Consider the following 21732-nt stretch of genomic DNA (forward strand, 5'->3'; position numbering starts at 1 on the left):
CATCCCTACCTTTAAAGATACAAAACCTCCACAGTCCAAAGATAGACTGGAAGGCATGATCCATCACTGGAAGGATCTGCTTTTTCTCATTTGTCATCAGTATCACACTGGGTCTGATTAAAAAAAAGGTAAAACTTATTTATGTTCAAGTAAGGCCATGATATATTTATTTTTACCATTTTTAAATTAGGAGAACTAGACACCAAAGCAGCAAAGTGTGCAATGATCCTGAATAGAGTAAGAAATACCTGGAAATGATTTTCTTACTATTTTCTTTTCTCTAAGGATTAATAATAATCCCTCATGTTCAGATTTATTAATCTACTATCAAAAATCATGAGACCAGCTGAAATCTGAAATCATTAAACCAAAATTCGGATGTTTGCCCACCTGTAGGTTTTGGCATTATCTCGGCAATGCAATTTGGAATGCTACAAACCTTTATTTACAACAGAATGTCAGTTCCTATAGAGTAGTTTTGTACCAAGCACTGGGGCCTTGAGCAAAAAACATCAAGTATTGTCACAAAGGTTTAATCAGCAATGCAGTCAATCAGGATGCTATCACTGAGTCATTAGTGAATTAATTATTATCAGTGAGCCTAAAAACAGATTTAAAACCCATGTTTCCTATAATTAGCTAAAACTAACTTCCCTTTCTTGAGTTTTCTTTATTCAGCAACTAAAACGCACCAGGAGTTATTTGCTAAAACAACAGCCCTCTTGGCATAATTTCTTAAGTTATAAACCTTTCTCCCAGAGGAATTTAATTTTTAACCTTTTGTAAAAAAATCTTTTCATCAAGACTCATATGCTTTGAAAACCTCCATCCTGAGGCTTGCTTTATTTTTTATTCATCACTAGACAGCTTAAATGTCATCAAGGCAGAATTTGTGTGTTATCCACTGACTCTGCCACATTACAGTGGTATAAAATAACTAAAACTTCAACTTGAGGATCTTGCTTCCTGTCAAGATGGAATGGAGCCAGGACACAAAAGTATTCCTCGATTTCAGTGTCTTTTGGTGTCAAAACAGCTGCTCTTCCCTCTCTTGCAGAGGAACAGAATCACCAACAAAAATAGAAGTACCTGGTTGTCCTGCCCATCTTATTCTCTGCTTTTTTGAGCTGGTTACAGAACCAGAACTAATATTTTTCTCCTATCCAGCATTTAAAGTACATCACCTTATTCATTCCTCTTCAGCAAATCCCAGGATCACTGTATAAAAGCTATACAGAGGACACTCTGCTCTTGCCTAGACTAAGGGGGAAATGTATCACAGTCCTTCCCTTTAGTTCTCCTGTATTTAGATGTGACCTTGAGATGAATTCCAAAAGCCACTGGCACATTCCCCACTGATCCACTAAGAGCAGGGAGGCAGGCTGAGAACAGGGTTACCAACCACAGAGCTCCAAACAAGTGGCATCAAAAGTCCCTAGAAATGGACTGTGTGTTCCACCCTTGGGCAGCCCGTGGCACCTGTGTCCCTTTCTACACCAACTTCCACTGAAGAATTTGCCCAAATTCTTCATGTGTGACCAGCACAACATGCCCATTCTGTATTTTGAGAGTGTGGATCAGAGAACTTATTTCTACTTAAAGACAGCTGTTCAAAATTAGCACTTGCTGCATACCAGGTATAACTTCATTGGCATCAACACATTATTGACAGGACTACAAACTGTCCTTTCCCACTTTGACATCTGAGGTCCTCTCTAAAAACACCCACAATAAGCAGCTGCCTGCCAGGAAAACCACTCTGCAAAAAAACACTTGGCTGCCCTGGACACTGCCCCACATAACCAAGGAGGCTGCACAGTCCTCACCTTCAGTGCTTTGGCACATCCATTCCTGCTATTCACTGGAAACACTGGGATAGGCAGCACAGATCACCTGGCCCAGAACAAAGAATATTCTATTTCTGTCCAGTCCCCCATGTCTCAAAAGCACACACTGTGATTTAAACAGGCCAGAGGAGTGAGGAAGTGTTTCCCATAACAGGGAAGTCAGGGAGATATGCACAGGCACAATCCCACTGAAGGCACCTGAGCTCTGCACTCAACCATCCATCTCAAGGTGAAGGTCATCCTTCTGGAAAGCCACATCAGCTGGAAAAAACACTTACATAATTTCAGGAAGTAGTATTTTCAAACCCCATGGTAAAACACAGACCTTTTAGGCCTTTCTATAGGAGTCACATTCCCACTGACTTGATCCCCTTGGGAGAAGACAAATTTCCATGCAGGACTCCAGCTAAAACCATTAAGTTCATTTTTTAATCTCCATTTGGGAGGATAATTAGGAAGAGGAGAGCTAATAACACAGAGTGGTTTCCTCAGGGCAAAGGCATTGGGCAGGTCTCCAACAGGAAGGATTTTTAGCACAGGTCCCAGCACCATCCCAGAGCTCCAGCATTCCCTCCCATATCAATCCCACATGGCCAGGGGACATTTTAAGTCCCAGGCACCTCTGCCACCACCACATTGCCTCATGCCTGAGGTCCCTGTGCTCGAGACTTAGCAATTCCCAGGTCTCCAATAGACATGGCTTGTACATCTGACAACTACAAAACTCAAGATGATTTTTAATTCTATTAAACGACACCAAACAAAATATTTAGGATCTCAGAACATGTGAATCAGTAAATACCAAGGCTGTCAGCCTTCCATGTGCTCCTATTATTCCCAACCAGAAACATCTCATTTGATATTAGCTAAAATACTAAACCATACACCAAGCTGAATAGGTTTTTTTTTTTTGCCTGCATAACTGTGACTCAACTCAGGCAAAACAGCAGCTTTCAAAGATGAGAATAATACACAGTTCTAATAAAATACTGCAGGTCTGGGGTCTTTAATGTTCATCTCTGGGTCTACCAGCCCTCAGAAATTTGCTGTGTATAGTCAGAGAGCATTGCAGAGAAATCCTGATGCTGTTCTGGTCCTATACCAACACCCTCTAAAAGGATAATGAAGACAGCATCACATTTCAGAAGAGATTTCCTGGATACCTGCTGAGCTGACCTTGTTTACAAGTACTCACTGAAACGATTAATTGCTCGTATGTTCCACTCCACAGTGCATTTTCTGTCTGTACTATCCATATGGACATGAGCCAGAATGAAAATTTCTATGTAGTTATCCAATCAATTATCATTAATGCTAGCATTTAACAACAACAAAAAAAGCCAGATGGCATATAACAATTGCTTTACTTCTGGTATGTGAGAACCACCAAGGGCATGTTTTTATTTTATAGATACTAACAAGGAAAGTTGAACAGTTTTGTTTTAAACTACAGGACCAGAAGAGCAAAGAGGAGAGTGGTGAAGGGAAGAGGGAACAACTTGAATCCAGAGTCAGCACCAGAATTTCTGTGCAATTGATCCAATCAGCGCCCCTCAGTACTAATTTACAAATGGAAACCTATAGCACATTCTCATTCTCTGGCTCTATTCCTTAATTTTACTACCTGTTTCTTGGTAGTAGGAATTTCATGTTGATAAAGCAGAATGAGGTCCCGACTGACTCCAACCTATCAGGTTTTTTTTCTTCGCAGTCTTGAATATTTTGAGATTAGAAAGATGGATTTCTTCTGGACCTGGCAGAAAGCAACAGCTTCATCTGGGCCTGAGGAATCACCTGATACAATAATGCAGCTGTAGGACTTGAAGCAGTCCAAAAGCAGTTACTGGAAACTAAATAAGCACATAATGCACCCTGAAATTCTGGGCAGTACTTCACTGACATTAGTTAATCAATGCACAGAGCCCCAACAATTTACAGGAAGAAACTCTGTTCCAAGGATTAGCATAGGACTGGATATCAACACTCCCACACTCCTTCTCAGCTCCATCACAAATTTGCCATAAGAGACTACTGATTCTGCTCTATGCCTCAATTCCTCCACATGCAGCATGGGAATAATCCATGTGTAACTACTGACCAAAATTATCTTCGATTTTAATTCGCATTTACACTAGGAATTTAGAAAACAAGTGATCACCAAATTTTGTCTAAGCCCTCATTGTAAATTTAGGTAGTCCCTTCATGGGTCTCAATTTCAGCTCCACTACAATGCCAAAAAGCAAATATGAACTCTGGCTTTTGAAGCTGCACCACATTGCTACTGAGTTGGGATTTAGGACATCTAAGACTGCAGTAAGAGCATCAACCCCCTCAGGCTGGGTAACAGCAGGGCCTGGCAGCTGAACTTCACACAAAACAACTCATGTGTTGTGTGAGCTGGACAAGACAAGTCTGGAAAACACAGAAACCCGTTAGATCTTGATCGCATCCCAGCCAAGGCTTTTTAAAGCACAGGTAGAAACGAGGAGTGATGTTTGTGATGAACAGCAAAGATGTTTTCCCATCCCTGAGGTGGAGTGACACTGCTCAAGCACTTTTCCGGCAAAGCAGGGAGCAGCACAGGCAATAGAAATCTGCAGCAGCAGCAAAATTCTGTCTCTGCATGTACACCCAACCAGAGACAGGTTACAGGTGTTATTCCCTGGAAAACTGATTTGCTGGAGGTTGAAGAGATTCACCTCCAAAAGGAACTGAATTTGCAGTTTGCTGGGAGTCTTCACTCCAACAAAGGAGCCCTACAGCCCTCTGACTGCCACCAAGGAAGATCTCAGTTTCCAGGCTCCAGCTCCTGGATCCACAGCCTGGAAAAGCAGGGCAGGTCAGGGAGATCTGAGACTGGCAGCAGACAGCTGCTTTTCTCCATCCCTCCTAGAATACCCAGCCAAACCTTTTCCTAAACTCTTGAAAATCTCCCCAGCAAATCATCAGCAATATGAAATTAAAGATTATTTTAACCCTATCCAGACCAACGGGGGGGTAGAATTGTGCTGCCTGAAAAGTTTCTAGCACTGACATTAAAATCTAATTTCAAGGACAGGTAATTTCAAGTGAGCAGGGACAGAGGCTCAAGATCAGCATTTATAGAGTATAATTGTTTCAGGTGAGCTCCTCACCAAACCTGCTCAGATGAATGAAACATCATTAAACAATTGCTGGAAGATTTGCAAACTGGAATGGATTAGGATTTTGCTCCAAATGAGTTTGTTTTCTAGCACATATTAAAATTCTACAGCTCTAGAGAGTCAAAAAGGGAAGGAAAACTCCTTGCCCAGGATCCTCTCCCACCAGAATGCCCATTGGGAGTTCAAGGAAATGGCCCAAACTGAGTATCAGCTGCCCAGTTTTAAATTAGGCATTAATTAAATTTAATGCCTAATTTTTTTTCCCTAAGTTAAAAATTCTGCCTTTCCCCAGCCCACCCCCTCCCCATGAAGTTCTGAACACTTTCCAGACCAATCTCCTTTGTTCCTTTAGCGGCAGGAAGAGCCCAGAGCATCACAAGAGCAGAGCACAAATGTGAACACCAGTGGAAAGCACTGAAGGTACACAAACAGAGCATTCATTACAGATGAGCACAGCCAGCTGTTTCACCCCAGCTATGGAAAAAACATCTCCAAGAAAACCAACTTTGAAAAGAAAGCTTCTAATCCAGTCACAGAATGACTACAGTAAATCAGCCGGAGAGCAAAAGGCTGGCAGGCCAAACCCAGGGACTTCTCCAAGTGATTCCCTCAAGAAAGAATTCAGGCTCCCCTTTCAGAGGGGCCACATAAAGACAAAGACACCAAAAGTAATATTAACTTGGCAGGACAGCTGGTGACATCCAGCACAGTTCAAGGGAAGTATCTCAGGGCACTATCTTAAACAAATAAACATTGTATTTCCATGGCAAATCAGACCAGGGAGTACAGGGAGAGAAAAGCTGGGTAAAAAGAGCTAGGTGAAATTGAGTAATATAATGAAGTTACCCAGAGGGACTTTTTTCTACTGCTGCAATGCTCCAATAATGACTGAGGGAAGAGCACCATCAGAAGTAATTTTGATTCTTCTGTTGTTGGAAAATGGTGTATCTCAAGTATGGAAGTGTGAAACATACTCATTTTTGATAAAAACATGGTAAATAAACTGAACACAGCTTGCCAATGAACCAAAGCAGAACAACAGTAATTTAAGGAATAAAGCAAAACAGCAACATCAATAGGCTTCAGAGCTCTTTCCCCATAAAAGCTGGAAGTAGCTTCCTCTCCCTTTCCGGCTAACATGGCATAAGGAATAGAGATTTTGCTTCCAGTCCTATATTCACCTGGCTAAGGAAGCGCTGAAATCCCAGAGAAGATGCTTTTCACCACCACAACGTTGATAGTATCAGCAGCAGCAGCAAGACTCATGATTTGTGCATAATTACATCAGCAAATTCAGAACTGAATCTACCTCCTCAGCATAGGGCTCCTGGTTAAGTCTGCCAAACGTTTTCCATTTGGGATACACCTTGGCATTCCTACGGAGAGCTCCTGCTGTACTACACGAGATTTAATACACATGGAAAACACTCCTTCCCGATCTCCCACCAGGAGAAGCTTTGCTTGAATGTCTACCCAGTTGTGACACACCTTTTGGGGACAGTAGCAGCATCCCCATGGGCCTCTCATCCTCACATTATGCAACTCTAATATTAGTTTAATGTTGCTTTCTCCTGTGGATTACAAACACAAATCTCCAGACCCAGAATAACAGCCTTCAGACAGAAAAATGGTCATAACAGCCTTGTTCCCTGCTCAGTAATTTTCAAATATCAGCACACCAAAAGGAAAGCAAAAAAATTGCAGTTCTGAAGCTGTTTTTTAAGAGTCACAAGAGTTGGTTTGTATTTTCAGAACTTGTTTGAAACATCACATCCAGAATAGGTTTCCAGGAAACCTACACTAAGTACATGTTTTTATTGATAATTACCAGTTTGTTGCCAAAGATCTATTTTTGTCTGTGTGCACAGTTACCCACCCTGATAAACTAAATAACAAAAGCCATTTTAGTTTAAGCTGAATTTTACTCATTAGTATCTCTCTGAGTGTTGTGGTGGAGCACTAAGGACACATTAAACACTTTATTCAGCACAAAAAGCCAAATGAATGCCACTGAACTGCACCACATCCTACTGCATCAGCAATAACAGAACACCTTCACTTTGGAAATAACCAAGCATTACATGTGGCTAAATAATAAAAAATATCAGCATTAAAGAATGCATAAATGCTCAGATGAACAAAAAGTTCCCAGTAGAAATCATGCATTACACCAGAAATTTTATTTTGAAATCAGTCTCCCGCAAAGCTCAACCAATCCTTCATAGAACAGTTACTGCGGTTTAGTTAAGACTAATTTTAAGCCAAAAGAAGTCTGACTTCCCAGTGAGGAAGAAAGGCACATGACTCCTAATTAGGCGATAAAATGCCTAAATTGAGTTTTCAAACAACAGCTCAACTTGCCTGTGTTTACAATACAGTCCAACACAGCCTTGCAATACTTCCTGCTTCTAACTGTGCAGCCGGCATGTTGGAATTGAGTGTTCCCACAGATACCCATAAGCGAAGCCAATAAAAGCCTGGAATCTCATAGGAAACTCAGCCTTAGTTCCTAACACTGCTAAAGGACTTGGGAGCATTAATGCAGCATCCACCAGAGACAGGAGAAAAATGAACTATCTTGCCCAACATCACATTCTGAGCTTTCCAAGACAACGGAAACACTAACACTGCTTATTCCAGAGCCAAAGTCCCAGAAATTCAGACCTGTTTGCATTCAGGAATATCTGGTAAATACTCTATGAACAAAAAATACTTCAGCAATAAGAAGAAATGGAACCAGACACTTGATGAAGAATTCCAATTCCACAGAGCTACTGTAAAAAAAAAAAAAATCACAAGGTCATGCAAGACAGCTATTTTTATACTCCAGCAGAAAAAACAGGGGTGTGGAAAACTCTTTTTTTTTCTTGCACTATTCTATATCCAGAAAGACCCAAGCATGGCTAAAAGCTTTTGTGGTTTAAGGCATTGCAGGGAACAGGCACATCCAGTGCAGTGGAAAGCAGAGGAGCCGTGCCAGGAGGCCACTGCTATTTTTGGCTGTCACTGGTGGGCTGGGTGACCTTCAGGGCGTAGGGACACCACTTCCCTTACGCCCTGTGGGCACAGTGGGAAAACAGCCTCTTCCTGGGCCCCAGAAGGACAGAGGAATTCCCGTGGGACACTGCACAAGATAAGCCACTGGGCCTCTGGCTTTGTGCTGGAACCACATGCAGCCCTCCTTCAGCTCAATTTATTCTCAGTAACCAAAAACTTCATGTTTGGACTTACCTGACCTATTCCTTGGCTTTTAAACAGAGTACCGTTACTACAACAAATTAATTAGCTCATTCATCTAATTTTATATGGCTAAAAATCCCAAGGAACAAGGTTTACTCTTGTTTCTCCCAGGCCATCATCAGTAACAATTCAGTAAATTTCATTTACAAAACCAATAACTACAATAATTCACAACTTTGACTGTCAATTTTAAGCAATAAATCATTATAGAGAAGAAATTAATACCACAAACATTCAATATGAAAAGAGAATCACATTTACCATTTTATTACCCACAAAAGTTATAGCCTAATTTAGTTTTCCAGTATACATTAGTCTTACCTTTAAAAAAAAAATATAATCAAATATTAAAAACCTAATCTTACAATATTCGGAGCCACACTGAATTATGATATTCCCATCATATTTTCCTGTCATTTGCTACTGATTAACTGAAACACTGTAAATCACCTTCAGCAGTGATTAATGTAAAAACTGTTCTTCATTACCACCATAAATGAGAAAAAAATCTAAAACCTTTCACTAGTTTGCATTTAAACAAAGTTTAAAAAATATCAAAGAATGTGATTTTCATTTCCCCCTGCCCTCTTCTCCAGAATCTGTCACTGTCAGCTTCCCAAGAACAGCACATTCCAGGAATATTTCAGACACCCTACTGTAGCATGTCTCTGCCTCACTGACAAGTTCATGTGCAAATCAATGTTAAGGATTCTTCTCCTAAACAACACTTCTAGTTTGAGCAAAATACTTAAAATAAATTCTTTTAAAATAGAGAAAAATCTCAAAACAGTGACTAAAATCTGTTCTTTTTATAACTAAACATCAACTGGGTATTAAGATCTAGATTTTTTTTCCACGGGTATTTTTAGTAGCATTTAGTTCCCTTTAAGGACTATTCTCTGCAAACTATTAAAAATTATATTGAGAAAAAGAATTTATTCAATGTCACTTGGGACAGACAGGAACCCTGGCTACACATGATTACTGAAACAGTGGCAAATATGAGAATAACTAATACAGAGTTTCCTTTTCCTCTTCTACATAGTAAAAATCTAGATTTTTTTCTATGCATTTATGCACTACAGTAATTTAAATCTTGTGCCAGTTCAATCTTAATTAATATTAATTCTTAACTGACACTGGTAATAAAAAATACAACATTCAAACAAAATTAGCATTAGTTTCCTAATTAAAACCCCTTTCCATCCAAGACAAGCCATCTATATTTAGAACTCTGCCTTTCTCTAGAGACAGGAAGAACACTCACTGTGCTGTTACAGGGTTGTGCCCAAAAAATATCCTAAGATTTCACATTTTCAAGTGTCAGCCTGATTTGAAACCTTGGATTTTTGGAGTAAATTCTGAATTTGGCACTTTACAAAGACCCTTATCTTCTCTTTTTAATGGATAACTAAGCAATTCGTCATCAAAGTTCAAAAAATTCTCCCAGGAAAGCAACTTCCAGCTTGTCAATGCAGGTTGCTATGGCAACAACCACCATGACTACACAGGCTCCGACCTTATTTAATGGGTAAAGTGGAAGAAATAGCACAAGATACTATAATGAAAAACCCTTTGCTGTGAGTATTCCTGGGAAAAAAAAAAATAAATAAAACAAAGTACTACACCCCTCTAGCCCATTTTTTATCATCAGCTCATACCTTGGCTGGCAAAAAAAACCACCTCCACTTTACCATAAAACCGTATCATGTTACAGCAATGGTACAGCTCTGCTTCTCTTGGGATTTGACAGGTAAAACTCTCTGAAAACAAACTTTTTTTTATCTAAGGCTAAGGGTGGTGTAATAATATCTGTGTGGTGCAGAAGCAGCAAAGGGAACAAGACTATAAAATAGAGTGAGGAAAAAGATGGATTCTACTATAACAGTCTAAAAATAGATTCCCTGCAAACAGAGCGCAGATGGTTGAAGATCTTCAGAACTAACAGCTCCATCTAGAGTTAAAAACCAAGGGATACCGAAGTAAGATGACTGGTAAAAGGTTCTCAAGACTTCTTAAAAACACCCCCTAAAACATTCTCCAAGATCTCCCAACTTAAAAATTGGCTTTAAAGTACTTTACATAAAAGTCACCTGATCCCTGAGAACCTAAAAGGTTTTCATTAAAACAAAACACTGCAAAATTGAAAGGAAAATATCTAGAAGTGCTCATCTATCCCGTGGGTTTCCTGCAGCTCAGTGACATTCCCACTGCAATCTGTGTCTTGGGGAAGTTGGTACATTTTGCCAGTTTTCAATGGGACCAAGACTTTAGCACCACAGAATATCAAGGAATTAGCCTCCCAGCACTTCCAAAGAAATTCATACTCATGTTCAACACTAAATGAATGGTCCAATCATGGATACAACTTCCTGCACATGCAGCACTTCCCAGGCCCCAGCTGTTCACACTTATTTAAAACTGATTTCTGCAGAGCCAGGAGGCCCCTACTCAGCTGTTTGCCTATTTTGCATAGCACCACTCAGAGTAACACAGCAGGACTACATTTTATGTCTGCTCATCCTCTTGTTCCTCCTAAGTTATATCTTACCTTGCAACCTGCACAAAAAAATAAATTATATAAAGCCATTGCTTCTTGATGTTGAGCCTGCACTGGATACATTGTCACTGTGCCTCCCACTATAATTACTGATACAAAAATAGAATAAAAAGAGGCAGAAAATGGGAAGCTGCTGGAAAACCATTGGGTTAGAGGCCTGCTGCATTCCTGTTCCAGCACAAAGGCAGGCTTCGTTAGTCACTCCATGCTTCTTGCAACACTGGAAAGCCTTGAGCTTTTTCCCACATTTTTTACACTTTTTCTATCTTTATTGTCCTCTCAATCCCTTATTGCTCTTTCTCCCTCTTATATTGCTTTGCCTATTTACCTGTAGGACACTTGTACTTTCCAATGGCATCCCTACTCTTTTTAGTCCACGTTCTTGATTCTATTTAGCATCATAAAAAGATAAGTATTGCTTAGGACAGACCAAAACACCTCTACAACTTTCCCCTAAAACGCATTAACATTAAAAACCCAGAACCAGTAAAATAACTGACAAATTTTATTACCATCATGATGTGATTTTTCAGCTGTTCTGTGCTTCATGTTTAATTGAAAAGCTGGGGTAAGTGTGAAAATATTGATCTAAATGATATTGCACAAACTGCTCTGGAAAGATTCCCACAGGGTAACAAACACCACCAGGAAGCTTTCTTGAAATATCTGACTATTAGCTCATGCACTTCTTCCTCTGCAAAGTGTTCAGTTTTCTTCAATGTGCAGGAGCTACAAATTTTTAACAAGTGTCATCACAGTGTCTTAAAGTCCTGAAAAGCTAAAACACAAACCAGAACATGCATAGGCTGTTGGTAATAGATTTTTTTCCTGTTGATTTATCACAATTGGAATACAACCACATGTTTAGGGATATTGGTTTGTATCCATTTTCCACAACAGAAGCAATTTTCATTTTGTTGTTTGGTTTTTTAAATACAGCATTTTAAATAACATTTAAATCTGAGAAGACATATTATGAATTAATAGCATTATTAAAAAATGCTGAAAAAAACCTTCCAGAACCTGAAAACCATTTTGATCTGTACCAGTACCCATAGAAAGAAATAAGGGTCTTTCAAAGGAGCAGTTCACACACAAGAGTTCCCTTTTCACATGCAACTTCACCAAGTTAATGACAAAAATTAACTCACTGCCTTTTCCATACATTGGAGAGCACAGAGGGTGCAAGGAAAAGTCTTCCTATTTCAGTATTTTACTCCAGGACTCCTAATTTAGTAATCCATGCATCAAAACCCACACTTTGACTTTGTACTCCCACATCAGAGGAACACATTGATTTCCAACATGAAACAAAGGAGCAGCAACTGGAAACAACTTATTGTTTCTTCTGGATCTTTGCTTTTATAGGACAAAGTAGGATAATAAATAGAAAACAAACCCTGGTTTCTCACATGGTCAGTTTCATGTTCCAAGTTAAATAAAAATGTGGCACCAACACAAATTTACAAAACATGAAGAGATCTGGATATTAACAAAATTCTTTCCAAAAGTAAGTGTAAACTTGATATAAGAAAAAACCTGATATTACTCTAGCTTTGTAAATATTTTGCAGCCCAAGATAAGCAACCTCACATTAAGCACAAAACCAAGGAAAATTATTGGAAATGTGCAACATTTTTCTATGCACAAAGCCAACTTCTCTTCATCCAAGTTCAGTTTTGAAGCAATTCCTGTATGGGAAAGTGTTGGCAGAATGTGCACTGTGAATACCCCATCTAGAAAAGGAAAGTTCTGCCCTTACTCATTCTTTGTTACCAGAACAAACCCCTGAAGGATTTTTTAAAGTTCCAAACAATCTCCCTGTATACACTTGCAAAAAATGATAGTTGGAAGGAACTCAATCAGGCTTGTGTTTTTCCAGGCATCATTTCCTCAGTGACAGCTTTAAGCTCCTGGAAACTGGCAATTTCATAATGAAAATTTTTACCCATTCTTTAAAAGACACCAAAATACTTCAAAACTAATTTTCAAATGGCAGAGACTGCAGGCCTTGGCCAAAATGTGTATTTATGTATTAGGGGGGATTTTTAACAGAAAAAAAAAAAAAGTCATATTTAAACCCAGTTTCCTTTAAACTGTTTTTTAAGCACAGACTGAGAAGGCATATCAAGAAGTTCTTCAATCTTTTTTTAACAAGAGACGTTTTGATGAATTAAAAAACAGATGTTTAGTCACATGAATAAAGGCTTTCTTTTAATTTCACAAGAAATGAGGCTGTTAAGGAAATACATTAACAAACTGTGTGACACTAGAAATGTAAACAGAGTATTTTTCAAGCTTAAAGACTTGTTCACAGCTTAAAGAAATCACCTTCTTACCTCCAAAACTGAATGCAAACATTGTTACATTACTAACACATGAATATACTTGTCGCTTTGTATTAAAAACACTTCTGTAAATGCCTTTAATGAGAGTAAGAAAAAAACCCACAAACATAGAAATACTTACATTTCATTCACTTTCTCTTCTGGGCCCTGAACTTGGCCTGTCACAGTTCCTTGGCTGGTGTTTTTAACCCAGCCAACCACTCCTAATTTCTTGGCTTCCTGTTCTGTGTACTGATTTGGGAAATAATGAGAGAGGACAATCAATGCCAGCACAGACACCACAGTCAGAACACTTCACCCCACATTTCCTCAGCTGTAAGAGCCACACTTTAAAAATAAAAATCCATGAGTGATACTCATCCTCAGGCATTCAGATGTTCCTGGCAGCTCTGGAGTTGCAGCAGGCGCAGCTCATTTTCCAAAAAGAAAAAGATTTTGATCACAAAGGACTTCGCTAATCCCACACCATTCCCTTGTACCTACTTTATTTCTTTCCATAGCTCCTATTAGGGCTCATTTGACCCTTCGATCAACACAGTTTTTAAACTCATTAAATCTGCTACGTGTGCAAACTTCTCAGTTCCCTTTCAAATCCTTTCCACCTGACTTTCACCCTTTAAATCCTACCCCCAGCTGCTCCATTTCTACTGACAAACAACAGCAAAGGTCATAATCTACTGACTAGAAAAAAAAGGGGATATTTCTGCAATACCAAAAAATTATGACCAGTTGTGATGAAATTCACAAATAGCAAGAGCCAGACCTCAGCTCCGTATGACCCATCCCAGAAGACAAAACGTGCTTTGGGGTGATTTAGCCAATGAAAAAGTGGTGCTAACTATGAAGATTGTTTTCCAAGGTGATTATGAGCAGGTTCTCCAAACTAATTTGTCCAAAAGCACAGGAATGCAGCTGCAAACCTTTTTGTCAGTACTGCAGAGCAGCTCAGGACTGGCATGGAGCTGTGTGTTCACATGACCTTGGGTCAGCTCAAAACAAGGCACAGCAAGCTTGGACTTACCCTTTTTTCTCGACAGAATAACTAAATTCAAGGCAAACTCCACTGCAGTCCCCTGTTCATTTCTATTTGGCACTATTTCACAATACATGTAAACTACATATAAAGTCTCTCAGGTTTAATATTATGCATGGGGCACTATTTTGAGACAAAAACACTATTCTTACTTTATCATCTTGTTTCATGGGTTTCTCTGAAATGCAAAACCACCTACTGCACTTCAGAGCTGCTGGAGTCACTTGTTTAGGATATGAGCCACAAAGTAGTTGTCTGAGCACATTTTTCCCCAGATTTTTCCACAGTAACCTTTCTTAAATACTGGTACTGAGTTGCTATTTGAAAAGTTAAACTGAAACACCTTGCTTCAGATTTAACCTTTCTAAAGATTAAGGTGTTACAACAGTCTTGTAGCTGTTACATCACAAGTAACCCAAACCACAATCTACACAAGTAACTCATTAGTAAGCTTCCAAAATCCATTTTAATATAAAACCATTTTAAGTCTACTCACAGTACTTAATCATCCAACCAAAGTTCAGGCTGAATATGTTTACACTCCACAGATCTGCTGCCTTATTTTTAGCACTGGAAATATTATACCATAAAGTAAGTAGCTTGTAAATCCAGCATTGCCTTACCATCCTGAAGCAAACACCTAAAAAAAACCAAACAAATAATAATAATAATAATAATAATAATAATAATAATAATAGTCCTATGAAAGCATAACACCTGTAGGAATTTCAGTTAATATAAAGGAGCAATGATGTGCATACAAATTACCCGTAGTGTTTTACTATAGAAATTTTAGTGACGTTAATACTAGGGAAACCGAACAAAACATGTGTTTGAGCCTTCCCTTCGTCACACGAGGATTGCCATTCACGTATTTTAATTGGCAATTAAAACGCTGCAGCGTGTGAATGGGAAGGGCGGGAGGGACGTTTCCACATATCCGCGCTGACAGAAGCCACGAGCCCAAGTGCGCGCAACGGGACCTACTTTGGACAGAGCAGCCTGTGCTCCAGGTGGAGCCGAGCCTTAAGGCGGGGAAATATTTACAACGATTAAAAAAAAACAAACAAACAAAAACAAACCAAAAAAAAAAAACAAAAAAACACCCAACCATACAAAAAAACCCACAAAACTCTCCCGTCCCGCTGGGAACGCCGCGGCACCTCCCACCTCCCCTCGGGCCGCTCCCGCGCACGCGCGGTGCCGCCGCCGCTTGAGCGCGGCGCCCCTAGCCCGCCAGCCCCCCTCAGCCCGCCATTACCTTGCACTCGCCCGAACACTTCGTAATCCACGGATTTGAGTGCGCCGGAGGCTTTGCCCAGGACTGACATGGCAGCAGTGGAGGAAGAGTCGCAGTGGCAGGCACCTGTGCTCCGCGGAGCCGCGGCGCCCGGACGGAAGCGCGAGAGGCTCAAGCTTACCGCGTAAGCGGCCGCCTCACGTGTGGATTGGGGCGGGCCACGGCACCCCGAACAGAGGGAGTGTGAGGGGAGAACACCCGACAGCAGCGGACGGAGACAGCGTTCCTTCTGTGAGGGGAAACACACCTGACAGCGTAGGGTGACACAGCTCTTCCTGTACTGGAAAACATCGCTGCTTCTGTGAGGGGGGAGCGCCCGACCCCGTGTGCGGGAAATTCCCCGTGATCCCGAGGGCGAGAAAAGGTTCCCGCCGTGAGGAACGCGGCTCCGCATCCCTGAGGGGTAGTCCTACAAAGCCCTCACCAGGTGTCGTTCCCATCTCTGTTTCAGATTAGAAATTTTTTCAGAGAGCAGTGTCCGAAGGGCACCATCTCCTCCAGAACTGGTGCTGCCACATACACACCTGGAGTCTCCAGCATCCACGGCACAGGTGAGCAGCGTTAGACTTTCCCAGGCATTTACAGGAATCATTAAAAACAAAGTGTGTTCCGTGCATTGCTGAACTGAGGTAATTTTGCCTCATAAGGTGGAAAATTAGGTAGTTGACAACTAAACCATAAGAAAAAACCCTGAAATTTGTTTTGGGCATCCCTCCCTGAATGAGGCTGAGTGACCAGCTTACATCTCCAATCACCACATGATTTAAAAAACTTCACACAGAGTTTTAAAAGCCCATTTCTCCCCTCTGTGCTGGGGCAAATGCCAGACTCCTCAGCTGGAGCAGCTGACCCCAGAGAAAGTTCATTGCATGCAAGCAATTCACCCAGCTTTCAGTGGTATCCAGAAGTGCATATGTTCTCATTAGAAAACCTTTCCAAAACTGTCATCATGACATTTCTTTTGTCTATATGCTACATATACAAAAACAAGTCAACAATTGATTATTTAGTAGGTTGAGTCTCCAACAACACACACAAAGGTGTGTTCTATGTCTGCTTGAAGTTTAACTTTCTCCCTACCATATTTTTCCTTTTTCTTAAAAAAACCCCCAACTTTTCAGGCAGAATTCTACATTAGAAACAGCATTTATCCAGCCTTAGAAGATGAACTCTCACTGCTCTCACTCACCAACAGATAAAGGTAATTTAACAGCAACTCTACAATAAAAAAATCAAAGTGATTTTATTTGCTCTCTCCATTAAGCAATTTCCGTCCACATGCACCTTGTGTTCTACAGTAATGCAGCATAACCTGAGGTGTTCACAGGTTTGGAACCTCAAAGCCAGAGGGAGTTTCAAAATAAAATCCTAGAAAAATAACAAAATTACTTTTCCCAGATGCACGAGTTAACTAGAGAAACAACCTCTTAATTCAGCACAGAACACAAATATTCACATAGAAACAAAAAGCTTCCAGTATGACAGGGAATAGGAACATAATGGAGAAGACTTTGTTTGCTTTACCTATATAGCACATTAAATCAAATCTTTGCCTTTCACAGAGGTCATGCAATTTTCTTGTGTGGAATCAGCACCATTTTGTTTTGAAATAGGAAGATTCTTCAGAATGAAGAGCAGAATACAGAAAATCTTTGGTAATTTGCTGCCACCTGGCAGCAGTGAAGAGCAAGAGCAGTAAAAAAATTGATTTATAGTAGCAGTTTATTGCACTTGAAAGCCACACAAGCCTCGAAAGCAGAGCTTATCCTGGTGCTGAGGATACTTTGCTGCGTGCAGATTCCAGCACTAGCAACAACATTTTTTATCACTATAGTCTTTGACATTTTGTTTATTTGTCATAACATCTTGCCCATCTTTCCTTAGACAAGTCCAGCTTTCTCCTTATTTCATGACAAGTAGCAGAAAACTCCAAAGATGATACTGCGAAACATTTAATATTTTGCTGCCTAAGTAATCAATATTAGAAACCAAAGGTTACTCCAACACACTAATGAGCATGAGAACTTTAGCACACACTACTAAGAAATGCAGGCAGCCTGTATGGAGTTCTGAATTTCCCTCCCACTTCCAGCTGTTTATTCTAGGGTGGTGGCACTGGCCTAAGGAGAACCCGTTGGCTGCACTTCCCAAAGCTACAGCCAGTTATAACAGTAACACATTTCACCACCAGGCCCACTGCCCCTTGTCTGGGCATAAAGCTTTTAAAAAACTCCCAGTATTCACTCCAAGGACAGTAACTTTCCAACAACACTGGTTTTTGGCAGTGGCATGAAAAAGGGCATAGTAAAAATTATTATTACTGGTAAACAAAACCCAACAATAGTGCCCTTGCAGTCAAACACCAAGAAACAGCAAAAACATGGCTTTGCAAGCAGCAGCCTTGGCACATCAGTGACAACAGCCCCACAGTATCTGGACAGGCAGAGCCAGCAGAGCCCCTCCAGGAGCAGGAAGCTGGGCTGGAACCACAGCTACAACACAGAGGTAAAACCAGGCCTGAACACATCCACGATTTAGAGGCAAGAGCTCTGCTCAGCCCTCAGCTTAAGTAGAGCTCCTGCACCAAAGAGCAGAGGGAGCTGGGTGGGTCCCAGGTGAGGCTGGTTGAGAGGGTCAGACCTACAGGTGCCTTTGACTCTGGCCACTACCAATAAAAAGCAATTTGATTAAAGCATCTCAGTTACTAAGCTTTTGGGTTGGTCTTTTGAAAGTTGTAGGTTCCTTATTTATGCTGTTTGTTTATATCTGGCATAGAAAGGCTGGAAAACCAACTTTCTGGTTCTTTCATTACTCATGACTGCTATCTTAGTGTGTGGCTGTCACCTCACAGCACCACGCACACTTGATGTTTCCCACTCCCGAAATGACTGCCTTTGGCATTCACGTGCATACCCCATCAGGCACGTAACCTCTCACCTTGCTGTATTGATTCATCCTTCACCTTGTAACAACGCTGCTGTTTTTCTGCACCATTTTTAAGTAACCTGGTTCCTCCTCAAACTTGCTGTGATTGCATTTCTCTCTCCTGCTACTTCTTATCATAAAAGTTTCTAGGTGTATCTTTAGCTGTGCAGCTCTGTTTATCTGAACCAAACTCTAGACCTGATTCTCTTGCAAACTGTCCCCAGATGATTTTGATGAGTATTTCCCAAAGGACACCAAAGCCTCCAGATAAATAAATAATAAAGATACTATTTCTGTTACCAGGTTATTGCTGTTACCTAGGGAGCATGGAATATCAGGGAAGAATATTGGAAGCCATGTAAGCTTTGTTTGACCTTTCCAGCATTTTCCTCTTATTTTCTGTAAACAGTAATGCACATCAGATTTTATTTCCATCCTTTAAGATAATGCACCGCTGTTCCTTTATGTTTTTTTTCTTCAGAAATTATAAATTTCTAGCCTTTTTCACTAGTCTTCCTCTTTTCCTCATTCCCATATTATGTTTTTTTTTTCTCCTAAATTGTATTTACTCCTCATTTCTAAATGAAAATTAATGCGATTGCTGCCCCTACTTCAAAGCTGTACAAGCTTCTTCAGGATCTTTTTTGAAGTTCTTATTTACATAATATCTAAATATACTGCAACTTTTTGCAGGGCTTAATCTCCCAGATTTTCTCTCTACTGGCTATCAGGAACTTTCTTCTTTTTAGCACTACAGATTATATTTGGAAGTCTAAAGGGCAAGACAGGCACAAAGGGGGATTTTTCAAGAGCTTTATTGTGGCAGTTGAGTGATTAATGACTTTATAGATGAATCCACAATGTGCCCATAGCACAGGGAGGTGACCTGGTTACAACACTTGTCTCCTGATCCATTTATACTCCAGGATCCAAATCCAGGGACATGATCTGTGTGGGAAGAACCCCCACCTGTGCAGCAGCCCCTGAGCAAGGGGAGTGTTGTGCAGGGTATGAGTCACACCCACACAGATCAGATTTCAGGAGTGCAGCCAAACTTTTTGTGGATGGGACCTAAATTTGTCCCTCATGCTCCAAAATCCCGGCTGCTTACATAAGGTAACACAAGTGACATGTACAAAATTATGAGCCTGTTATTTTCCTCTGGCTAGACTATATTGTTTACATTTTGTGGGGGTTTAATGTTTGTTTGTTTTTGAGTTTTTTGGTGTTTTGTTTTGTTTTGGTGTTGGTTTGGGGGGGGATTTTTTGTTGTTGTTTTTGGTTTGGTTTGGTTTGGTTTGGTTTGGTTTTTTTGTGTCATAGCCTGATTCTGCAGGGCATGAAGACCTATTGACTGTTTCTCTGAAAGGAGCTTTTATTTTTTTAAGTTGGGCAATAAACCAATAAACCTCCACTAATTAAACCACATGAAAACAATGTTCAAAAATTTTCAGTCTAAATTAAGCTTTTAAAAGTATTTTCACTGATACAGTAAAAAAAACAAAAACAAAAACAAGCAACATTATTCAGGTAAATCATTCCTAGTTGGTAGTAGTGGAGTTTTAATCTGAAATGATAATAAGGAACTAAACCACTTGGTAAATATAAATACTTGCTATGAGGAAATCAGCCTCAATTGGAAACTTGCATCATCACTGCAAAGTTCTTTTTTCAACTACAAAATGTTGGGAATTAAAACATGAGCATATGAACTGATGTGTCCTATGGCAAAAACACCCCATCTCAAACAAAAATGTGATGGATAAAGTTAAACTATTCAGTACCAAAGCACAGGAATCAGGTGGAATTTGGTGTTAAGTCTCTCAGTCCTCTGCTGGCATGAAGGCTTAAGTCAGTCTTGGCTTGATGACTAAATCCAAACACAAACCCACCTACTATAACACCTACATTTAAATTGTTTTGATAGGAAAGCAGATTGATCAAACATTTGGTTTATGAAATATCCATTCACAGGAAACTCATTAACATTTGATGAAAACATTGAGATTCTACTGTTATGTTTTCTCCTATTGCACATGCTGAGGAGGAGGAGATGTGGTCATTTAAGGCAGTAAGTTTTTATTCCCATTGAAACATAGGACATTTTAAGCATCACTCTTCCCACAGCTGCCAGAACAATGCTGTCAAATTTAGGGAGGATTCAGGGCTCTACAAAAGATCTAAGAATACACAAAAGAGTGTGGGTTGCTAAAGGAATGGTTTCTTGGGGAGGTGGGTTGACAGCATTACATTTTGCAGCTGTGTGAAACGATTTGATTCATTCTCCTTAATTGTATTAGACCTTTATTTCTTCTCAAAAGCAACAAAGAGAAAATAGTGAGTATTTCAGAATCTCGCCCTTTATTAGTGCAGCCTGTGCCATCAGAGAAAGTCTCACCGAATTGATTACTGCTTCACTACTTGGAATTAGATAACTTCTGGATTTCATTCTCCAAGTTTGAACATGTGGCCAGCTCTCATCAAAAGTATGATTCAAAGACATTTGCTTGTGATAAATTTGGTGGAAGTCAGCATCTGGGTGAAGAAAGACGCTCTCTTGCCTTTGAAAGGAGGCATGCTGTCAGTCCCAAACTTTCATCCATCTTTATGACTTGATGGCACCTTCCCCATCCAAACTGGCAGAAATTTTAGTGGTTCTGATAAAACAGGAAAGAATCAGCATGATTTTTGTAGACCACACCGGTCTGTATGATCATAGATGGCAAAGAGGCTTTGTTACTTCTCACACGGAAGAACTCGGCACTAAAAAAATTCCTAGATAAAAAGTTAACAACAATCAAAAGGGAACAACTTTTCACACTGTGCATGAATCAGAAATTATTGCTGCAGAACATGATGCCAGAACATAATGAGCTTAAAAAGCAGATGAATGAGGGGATGAAAAACCCATTTAGCACTATTAAACAGAACAAAATAGCCTGTGACTCAGGATGTCTGCCTGTGAAGTAAGAAAATGGAGAGTATGCAGAGGGGAAGTAAGATTGTATGCACGCCCAGTTCTTAATCTTTAGTTCTGAGTTTTAGTCTTGTCACAGGAAAATGTTCTTGCACATTTCCGCAGCAAAGACTGAGGCCAGTCTGAAAGAAACTGAAGGCTTTCCTGGAAAAAATATGTTTGCAGGGGCTGCAGAGAGAAAAAGGCACAGAGTCTGGGAATCTAGTGAGAAAATAAGACTACGTAAATGAATACCTAACTTGAAAAAAATCACAGTGAGGGCACCTGAAGGAGACACTCTGCAAAGTAACTCTGATGGTACCAGCTGCTCCCTGAAAAGCTGCTGGAGAGTTGGTGGATGCCATCCCTTGCTCTGTGCA

At 40.2% G+C, this 21732-nt stretch overlaps 1 protein-coding gene across 3 annotated transcripts in view; it reads right to left on the reverse strand.

Moving 5' to 3' along the window:
• Nucleotides 1–15584, reverse strand: part of ACYP2 (acylphosphatase 2) — a 33249-nt gene extending 17665 nt beyond the window's left edge. Inside the window, exons 1-3 of one of the 3 annotated variants that reach the window (XM_066177954.1) lie at nucleotides 15433–15584; nucleotides 14795–14811; nucleotides 13260–13369 (exon numbers count right to left, since the gene is read on the reverse strand). In XM_066177954.1, the coding sequence (XP_066034051.1) occupies nucleotides 13260–13369; nucleotides 14795–14811; nucleotides 15433–15502 (197 nt within the window). In that variant the 5' untranslated portion in view covers nucleotides 15503–15584. Of the gene's footprint in view, nucleotides 1–13259; nucleotides 13370–13621; nucleotides 13953–14794; nucleotides 14812–15158; nucleotides 15348–15432 lie in introns of those variants that run through there. The other 2 variants (XM_066177953.1, XM_066177955.1) reach the window with 2 other exon arrangements.
• Nucleotides 15585–21732: the final 6148 nt, after the last annotated feature.

The sequence above is a fragment of the Chamaea fasciata genome, unplaced genomic scaffold (assembly GCF_029207755.1).
Source record: "Chamaea fasciata isolate MVZ Bird 193981 ecotype frontalis unplaced genomic scaffold, bChaFas1.0.hap1 SCAF_3, whole genome shotgun sequence".
In the NCBI taxonomy this organism is placed as follows: domain Eukaryota; kingdom Metazoa; phylum Chordata; class Aves; order Passeriformes; family Sylviidae; genus Chamaea; species Chamaea fasciata.